General features: G+C 48.3%; 1 protein-coding gene across 1 annotated transcript in view; it reads right to left on the bottom strand.

The window, feature by feature from the left end:
* The window catches only part of plekhh3 (pleckstrin homology, MyTH4 and FERM domain containing H3), a 25,742-nt gene that overhangs the window by 7,792 nt on the left and 7,950 nt on the right, over window positions 1-10,000 (bottom strand). The window contains exons 2-4 of the mRNA XM_042087454.1: window positions 7,895-7,950; window positions 1,682-1,770; window positions 1-24 (exon numbers count right to left, since the gene is read on the bottom strand). The exon at window positions 1-24 is cut by the window's left edge and continues 156 nt beyond it. Of these exons, the coding sequence (XP_041943388.1) occupies window positions 1-24; window positions 1,682-1,770; window positions 7,895-7,950 (169 nt within the window). The remainder of the gene's footprint in view (window positions 25-1,681; window positions 1,771-7,894; window positions 7,951-10,000) is intronic.

The raw sequence follows: 10,000 nt of genomic DNA on the forward strand, positions 1-10,000 counted from the left end.
TACCCATCTCACGGTACAGCCAACCTAAGCACACACACACACACACAAACACACACAAAACATTAACGATTACAATTTCACAAGTCACCTGGCTATGATCCATCACATGGCGTCCTTCCAAAGTGACCCAATAGAGGGGAAGGGGGACTCTGTGTCTGTGTAATAACTGAATTAAGGTCATGCCGTCCAGCACAGGCTGCCATTCAAAAGTGCCACTCCCCTGCAGTTGGTCGAGCTTTGGGGGGGGGGGGGGGGATGGGGGGGTGGCGTCTCCCTCCAGCACATATTATTGACACACAGTGCTAGGGGGTGGGCGTCTCCCTTCAGCACATATTATCATATTATTGACACACAGCCAGCTGAACACGTGCGAGGGGGGGGGGGGTGGACGTCTCCCTTCAGCCAGCTGAACACGTGCGAGGAATCCCACACACACTCTCGGAATCCCACACCAGCACACCGTCCTCGGCCATTGCTCTCCGCAAGCGTCCACTCAGCACCGCCTCCCCCTGACCAGCAGCACGGCTGCAGCTCAACCTCTAAACACTCATCTATTGAGCCTCTGTCTGTCTGTCTGTCTGTTTGTCTGTTTGTCTGTCTGTCATACTGCAAATGATACTGCAGCATAGCAGGACCTGAATGGCAGTCTGTCATGTGTAACCTAAGCCACTGGTGAACTCAGTGATAGGCAGGCTATGATCTCGTCAGCACCGGCGGTGGCTATTTGTTCTATGTTCAGACTGTAAGTTCAGCTCACTCCATCCCTATAAACTCTCTTTTGAGCCTATGAGTGTGCGTGAGTGGGAGTGTATGTCTGTGTGTGTGTGTGTGTGTGTGTGTGTGGGAGTGTATGTCTGTGTGTGGTGAGGTGATGATGGCACCCCCCACCGATTTAGATTTAGCGTCTCCAGGCGAGCCGTCTGCGGTTGGCATGAGACAGACAGACGGGTTGGGAGCGGCATCATCACCTCACGGGTCACGCTACATAAATATTACGCCACCTTTATTATTACATTCCCACCAGCAGCCAGCCAGCCACAACTCCCATCCGGTCACACAGTTAACCCCAGAGCCCTCAGAGCGCACACACACACACACACACACACACACACACAGAGAGAGAGACACACACACACATAGATAGCATGAGGTCACAGCACTTAAAGAATAACCTCTCCACATACAACACAGAAACACAATGAGATGAGGTCACCCATAGAATGAAAACACACTCACACACACTCACACACACACACACACACACACACACACACACACACACACACACACACAGTGAATATGATGTCAGAGAATGCATAGAAAGAGCACGTGCACACACTCAAACATGCTTTACACACAGAGCATGAGATCAGACTTTTCTACTGAGTGAAACACACACACACACACACACACACACACACACACACACACACACACACACCGACCATGCACAGACACAAGAAATGAGATCAGAGTAACCTCAAAGCAAACGTGCACGCACACACACACACACGCACGCACATAGGCACACACACACACACACACACACGCACGCACACACACACACAGACAGGGCTGCTGCTGCTGCATGACTGTTGTGATGTCTGACGCCTAGCTGTGATAACAGCATGAGCAGCAGCCCGACAGCTGCATCAGAGGTATCCCTTGGCAGCCAGCTCACCTTTGACTAGAACCTCCGGATCCTCCTCCACCACCGGCCTCGCCTTCTTCACTATCAGACTCTTCATCTCGTCTGACACATCTGACAGTCTGTCAGTAGGGAGAGAGAGAGAGAGAGAGAGAAAGAAAGAGAGAGAGAGAGAGAGTGAGAGAGAGAGAGAAAGGAGAAGAGAAGTGTGAGTATTCCAGTGCTTTCACTCTGTTGAATTATCAGTGCCGTGCCGTAGAGAAGTGGGACATTGCTAAACTCCTCCCTCCTACATACCTCACTGCATAAATACACAGACTGTATACATAGCACCTTACTGCATACTCTCTCACTCTCTCCCTCTCACACACACACACACACACACACACACACACACGCAGGCTCTCCCACCAGGCACGCATACCCTAATGCTGAGGATAGCCTGGTTACATTTTTATCAGTTTAGCTGCCGGGCAAAAAACAACTCAAAATAACATGGCATAGACGCCAGGCTGACTGAGAGAGAGAGAGAGAGAGAGAGAGAGAGAGAGAGAGAGAGAGAGAGAGAGAGAGAGAGAGAGAGAGAGAGAGAGAGACGTTCCAAAAAGCCCCTCACTCTTTCTCTCTTTCTTTCACCACATGTGGAGGTATCTAAGGCCACAGGTCAGGAGAAGGGAGACCCCCCTCGGCCTGTAACCTGTAACCCTGACGATACAGTATATGTTTACTCGATCGAGGAGCCCTCGAGCTGACCGACACTTGTGTCCACAGCAACTCATGAGGGACGGGGAATGCAGACGTTTGTCTACACCGCTGCTCGCTGGGGGATGAAGCCGTGAACTGTTGACCTTTGCATTGCTGATGTCCTGCTGAGGGACATTAAGTCCAGCAACTCCAGTGTCCATTAACGGACAACTAATACCTCGATCTGCCGGACCTGCGTCAGACATGCCCCATACCGTACTGTGAAAGATTGCCCCACGCTTATAGTAGACAAGACTGTGTGAGCCCATATGTATGTGTGTGTGTGTGTGTGTGTGTGTGTGTGTGTGTGTGTGAGTGTGTGAGTGTGTGTGTGTGTGTGTGTGTGTGTGTGTGTGCGTGTGTGTGTGTGTGTGCGCGTGTGTGCGTGTGTGTGTGTGTGTGTGTGTGTGTGTGTGTGTGTGTGTGTGTTTGGATGCGTGCAGGTAAAAATGGTATGAAACGCTGTGTGTGTATGAGTGTGAATAGGTTTGCTAGAGAGTTTGTATGGATGTTAAAGCTGGGTGCAAATGTATGTTAGCATGACAGTGCCTGTGTGTGTGTGAGTCTGTGTAGCGGCTGCGTGTGTGCGTGAGTGTGTGCGTGAGAGTGTGTGTACAGTGGCTGTGTGTGCGTGAGAGTGTGTGTGCAGTGGCTGTGTGTGTGTGAGAGTGTGTGTGCAGTGGCTGCGTGTGTGTGAGAGTGTGTGTGTAGCGGCTGCGTGAGTGTGTGTAGCGGCTGCATGTGCGTGAGAGTGTGTGTGTAGCGGCTGTGTGAGAGTGTGTGTGCAGTGGCTGTGTGAGAGTGTGTGTGTAGCAGTTGTGTGAGAGTGTGTGTGCAGTGGCTGCATATGCGTGAGAGTGTGTGTGCAGTGGCTGTGTGTGCGTGAGAGTGTGTGTAGCGGCTGTGTGAGAGTGTGTGTGCAGTGGCTGTGTGAGAGTGTGTGTGTAGCGGCTGTGTGAGAGTGTGTGTGCAGTGGCTGCGTGTGCGTGAGAGTGTGTGTGTCCGTGTGACACAGAGACGCTGGCCGGTCCCCGAGGATTTGCATCATGCTCTAAATTAAGCTGCTGCTCAGACAGAGTCAAGAGTTTAAAGACTTCATGGAGACCGAAAGATGGAGAGAGAGAGATGGAGGGAGAGTGAGAGAGTGAGAGAGAGGGAGGGAGAGAGAGAGGGAGGTAGGGAGAGACTGGTGGAGACCACTGAGGAGGAGTGAGGGAGGAAAGAGGGAGGAAGAGAGAAAGAGAGGGAGAGGGGAAGTACAAAGAGGGAATGGCTGAGATACATACACACACACACACACACACACACACACACACACACACACACACACACACACACACACACACACACACACTCACACACACACACACAGCCAGGACTTAATGATTTTGTTATCTGATGATAGCTATCAAATTTAGGGCTATGTGTCTATACTACTCTGGTTAAACTCCAAACTTACCAATACCAACACACACACACGCACACGCACACGCACACGCACACGCACACGCACACACACACACACAAACATACACAGGCAGGCACCCATCCTTTTGCCTTGTTTAGCTGAGTGAGACATAAGCCGTGTTTCCTGCAACACTCAATCAGTGGGATTTCACACTGGAGCGGCCAGCAGAGGCCGAGCAGCACAGAGGCCCATGCAGAGAGACTCGGAAGAGACGCGAGGGGGACGGGGGGCTGGGCTGGACACAGAGCCTGGGGTTTGGGGATATTAGGGTGGGTGTGTTTTAGAGAGGAAGGGGTGTGTGTGTATGTGGGGGGGGTGGGGGGGTGGGGTCTGGGGGTGGGTTTTAGGAGGCGGGAGCCGGGCTGCTACACCGTGGTAGACTGATGATTGGAAGCTGCACAGCTGGGACACAAGCAGACCCCTGATGGAGGGGGTTCCACAGCTGTCTCACACACACACACACTCACACACACACACACACACACACACGGCCGCCCACTCTTTTCCCTGAGTCAGAGGGGCCTCTTCCTGTGAAGGAGAGCAGAGCCGTGCAGGAAACAATTTGTCACAGGGATTAAACGACAGAACTACTGGATGGAAAGCGGAAGAGGAGAGACGGCTGCATGCTGCATGGCTGAAAGAGAGACAGAAAGAGAGTGAAAGAGAGAGAGAGAGAGAGAGAGAGAGAGAGAGAGTGAGAGAGAGTGTGTGAGAGAGAGAGTGAGAGATGTAGAGGGAGGAAAAGGAGGAGAGAGGGAAAGAGATATGGGAAAGACAGGGGAGGCAATCAGATTTGCATAAAAACTGTTACGCGGCCATTTGCTTATCAGCCACAAGCAGCGAATAGCATACCGAAAAAAAAACCCATCAGAGATTAAATGACCCAGTGAGAGTGATGGACAGATAGGCAGGACAGAGAACAGGACAGAGAACAGGACAGATAGGCAGGACAGAGAACAGGACAGAGAACAGGACAGAGAACAAAGAAGGAAAAACGATAGAGACGGATCACAAAGAGAAATAGGAGAGATAGAGAGGGAGTGAGAGAGAGAGAGAAAGAGAGAGAGGGAGGAAGACAGAGAGGGGGGGGGCGAGAGTGGTTGAGAGGGTAGGCTGTTTCAGATCACATGCAGGTCGATATGGACTACAGACTACAAACCTCTGCAGCCCAGATGGTTCCTTCCTTCCTCTCCCTCTCCCTCCCTCCCTTACTCTCTATCACTCCATCATATTGTTTTATCTCCCTCTTTCTCAAACAAAATAAAACTATTTCACAAGGAGCAGTACTGGTAATGGGAGTTGTTTCTCAGTGACCCTTGGACTGCAAGACATATGGGGTTGGGAGTGTGTGCATTCCTATAAAAGACAGGAAGACAGATTGAATTGGAAAGTGGTGACAATAAAATATGTGAGTGTGTACGTGCCATCACACACACGTGTGAGGAATTGAACAGCTCTGACACGTTTGCGTGACTTGAGAGTACAAAAGCGCGCTTGATCAGGGATCAATTTTTGGAAAGCCAGCCAGGGCACGCATGCACACACACACACACACACACACACACACACACACACACACACACACACAGACACAGACACACACACACACACACACACACACACACACACACACACACACACACACAAACACACACACACACACAGAGCGAGAGAGTCAGTCAGTAGTAGGCGTCAAAGCAGCATGGCAGTCAAACTGTGTCATCTTGGTGACAGGCAGCTGGAGCTCAGACCAAATGTATCATTTCAGACTCTCACTGAACACGACTGCTTCCCCTGAACTAGCACACACCCTCATTCACAAACACACTCCATCAACAAACCTAAACAGGTGAAGGCATCTGGAACTCTATCAGGTTATACAGAGAAACAGATGTACTTCTGTTATCAAGGACAGAAAAGTCAAAGACAGAGAAGGGGCTAGCTCCGTTCCTCTTTCCATCTTTGTGTCCCTCCATGCCCCCATACCCCCATACCCCCCCCCCCCCCCCCCCCCCCACACACACACACACACACACACACACCATTCCATTATTCTTCTGTCTTTTACTCACTCTTTGGAGAGTGTGTGTGTGTGTGTGTGTGTGTGTGTGTGTGTGTGTGTGTGTGTGTGTGTGTGTGTGTGTGTGTGTGTGAGTGTCTGGGTCACAGAAATAAAAGCACAGCATGGGTTTCACATTGTGTCTATCAGCAGTGCCAAATTGATTGGAATGTCGTTCACCAGTCCTCTCACAGAACCAGAGGCTGTGAGATCATGTTCAAATTATTTATTGTGAAACCCTGCTTGGATATTGATCACAGCATCTGCTCGGGAAGGTCACGTACGATCTGTACTCTCTGTTCAGCAGCTCCACCCCAGGACACAGGGGAATTCTGGGTAATTGATTTTTAGCCAAGGTTACACTAAAGAGTGGGAAGGGTTATTAAAATAACACACTTTATTGTGTGTGTGTGTGTGTGTGTGTGTGTGTGTGTGTGTGTGTGTGTAATTGACTTTGATTGAAGTAAACATTTTGCAGCAGTTATTTTTACTTAATTTAAAACAACCTATTTGCCTCATGAAATGTTTGTCCATGTAATACTTTCAGAATAGGATAATCAAGACAAAGCCTTACAGTACAAACATGGCTACTCTGATAACGTTATATAACCATTAATTTCAATATACAAGAATAAAGTCCCTTTCACTCTCTCTTCCATTCTTTCTCCTGGTCTTTCTCTTTCTCTCTCTCTATCTCTCCTTCTTTCTCTCTTGCTCACTCACCCTCTTTCCGCTGTTCTCACTCTGTCTGCTTCCTTCTCTCCTTTTTTATTTTATGCTCTTTCACTTTCTTCACTTTCTCTCACTTTCTCTCTCTCTCTCTCTCTCTCTCTCTCTTTCTCTCTCTCTCTGTCTCTCCCCCTCTCTCTCTCTCTTTGTCTCTCTCTCTCTCCCGGTCTGGGAGACGGTGGGAATCTGGAGCAGGAATGACTCGGGAGAATGAGGCTCTGACCTCTGGGATAAAAATAAGACCCGTGGCACAGCGCTGCCAAGACGCCCTGCTCCTCACACACTGAGCCAGAGAACAAAACACACTCACAGCAGGAGGGGAGCACCAGTGTGTGTGTGTGTGTGTGTGTGTGTGTGTGTGTGTGTGTGTGTGTGTGTGCGTCTGTGCGTGTGCGTGTCTGTGTGTGTGTGTGTGTGTGTGTGTGTGTGTGTGTGTATGGGCGTGTGTTTGTATTTGTGTTTGTGTCTGTTATTTCTATGTGTGCATCTCTGGAAGTGTGTGCGGACGTGTGTGTGTGTGCATCTGTAAGGATATGTATGTATGTATCCAACTTAATGTTGGACACTAAGATGTGGTAAAACACATCTGGACTTTCTTTCCTCTGCAGATAAGAACTCACACATACAGTATACAAACTGTACATACACACACACACACACACACACACACACACACACACACACACACACACACACACACACACACACACACACACACACACACACACACAGATAGATAAGCTTAGTGATTGTGATGGCCTGGCTGGAATTGAGAGCAATCCAGCCTATCCCTCAGTGAGTCAAAACTGAGTCACATTGATGCCGCCACCAAGAGTCTGTGTGTCTCTGTGTGTGTGTGTGCGTGTGTGTATCTGAGTTCTTTTGTTCTAGTATTTGTTTGTGCCAAGTCACACCCCACTGTCATCTGAAGTAACTGATCAATTATTTACAGAAATAAAAATCCATAGTGATATGAGCCATGTAAGCTCCAAAGACATTTAACACAATGTCTACACTATAGCAGTCCCTGTGACAACTACAGTTACAGTGAGGGCTGCTCTGTAACTTACCGGATCACCTCTGTAAATGAATGATTTGTGCTAACATCAGTTTTGTTACTGATTACCATTTGTCTTAATGGGGAAAACTGTAAGGCACACCACTAACACCACACCTTTACCCCATCAATTCAAACCCTGTACACCTCCACCCGTGTTGAGGTGGGGCTGTGGGCAGTGGCTCTTACCTGCAGGACCCGTTGGGGGAGCGCGTGGGCTGGGAGAGAATCGCCTCCAGGGGCCGCTGTCAAAGACAAAGCACACAGTTACTGTAAGATTATATCAGATATTATGAGCAGGTCATAGAGTGTTAGCTACAAGGATCCTTCATGAAACTTAAGTAAAACTACCTTATTTTAACAAGTATACTATTACAAGTATACTCTTACAATACTCTCGGGCATAGCAAAAAACACACACTCACACAGTATATATAATAATAATAATAATAATAATAATAATAATAATAATAATAATAATACATTTTATTTATAATGCACTTTTCATCAAAGATCTCAAAGTGCTAGAGGTTAGAAACAAAAAAGATGAGCAGTTTTTTGTATATGTATATACCCGCTACATAACAATGAAAGTTACAACATATCTGAACATCAGTTGGCTCATTCCTGCTATGTGCACACATCCAGACAGTGATGCACTCTAAAGTTCCTTTCACAGAACCTTCTGGATCCAAATAAGTCTGGGTTCAAAAGCGGCCACTCTACCGAAACGGCTCTGCTGTCTGTAACAGAAGCCTTAAAAGAAGCCAGGACGACCGCTCAGTCATCAATACTCATTCTGCTTGACTTATCGGCTGCCTTTGACACGGTTAATCACCGCATCCTTCTCTCTATACTCTCTAACATGGGAATCTCCGGCTTTGCTCTCTCCTGGTTTGAATCCTACCTCACGGGACGCTCGTTTAACGTATCATGGCTTAGACAGCTATCTGCACCTCACTATCTCACCACAGGGGTCCCCCAGGGCTCAGTTCGCATGGCTTCTCATACCACTGCTATGTAGACAACACACACTCTATCTGTCCTTTCCACCTGATGACCCCTTGGTCTCGGCACGGATCTCGGATTGCCTCTCAGACATATCTATATGGATGAAGACACATCACCTCGAGCTAAACCTCTCAAAAACTGAATTGCTGGTCCTCCCAGCTAAACCTACCATACACCATGACATCAACATCAAATTTGACTCCCTGTCTGTTTCACTTACCAGGGCTGCAAGAAATCTAGGAGTTGTTCTCGACAACCAACTAACCTTCTCCGATCATGTTGCCTTGGTCGCCCGGTCATGCCGTTTCGCACTCTACAACATACGGAAAATCAGGACTTACTTGACTCAAGATGCTACCCAACTCCTGGTACAGGCAATAGTCATCTCACGACTTGACTACTGCAACGCCCTCCTGACAGGTCTCCCAGCCTGCGCAGTGAAACCCCTTCAGATGATCCAGAATGGCGCGCCTGGTCTACAACCAACCCAAAAGGGCATGTTACCCCACTGCTCATCCAGCTACACTGGCTACCTATGGCTGCCCGCATCAAATTCAAGTCTCTAACACTTGCCTACAAAGCAGGTACACTCAGGCCAATCTAGATCTGACACTCGACTGTTTAAAACAGCACTCACTGATGCACTTATTCTTACTGTACTCTACCTTTTTTAAATTGTCCTAGAATTGTTGAGAGAATTGCTTTAAAGCTTAAACTGTTTACTATGTTGTTAGTCGCTTTATTTAAAAATGCGTCAGCCAAATGTAATGTAATGTAAAGTACTATACTTCAGTCATTTGGCTTCTTTCAACATCCTGCTTTCATCTTCCTAAATGCACACATTACACACATACGCTAACACGCACATGCCTTCTGACGACCAATCTGCAACTGCAACCTCGGATGATTACCAGTGAAAAGTAAGAGGCCGAGAGCCATATGCACTACATAGCATCCAATCAGATTCTTCAACCTCTAAGCACCTCCCACACAGTCTCCAGAATCACAGCTGTACTCAAAGAAATAGGTAAGACATTCACACGCACGCATACACACACACACACACACACACACACACACACACACACACACACACACACACACACACAGAGCTCCAGTCAGCTCCCATGAACAAGTGGTCTTATTGGAGTCAGTCAGCTGTACTTCCTGGCAGGGCAGGAGCACACACATGCCCAGAGTCTGGAGCAGTACTACCGCTGCTGCTGCTGAGATGGAGAGAGAGAGAAAGAAAGAGAGAGAGAGAGAGAGAGAGAGAGAGAGAGA

This window comes from Alosa sapidissima, chromosome 3 (genome assembly GCF_018492685.1).
Source record: "Alosa sapidissima isolate fAloSap1 chromosome 3, fAloSap1.pri, whole genome shotgun sequence".
Lineage (NCBI taxonomy): Eukaryota > Metazoa > Chordata > Actinopteri > Clupeiformes > Clupeidae > Alosa > Alosa sapidissima.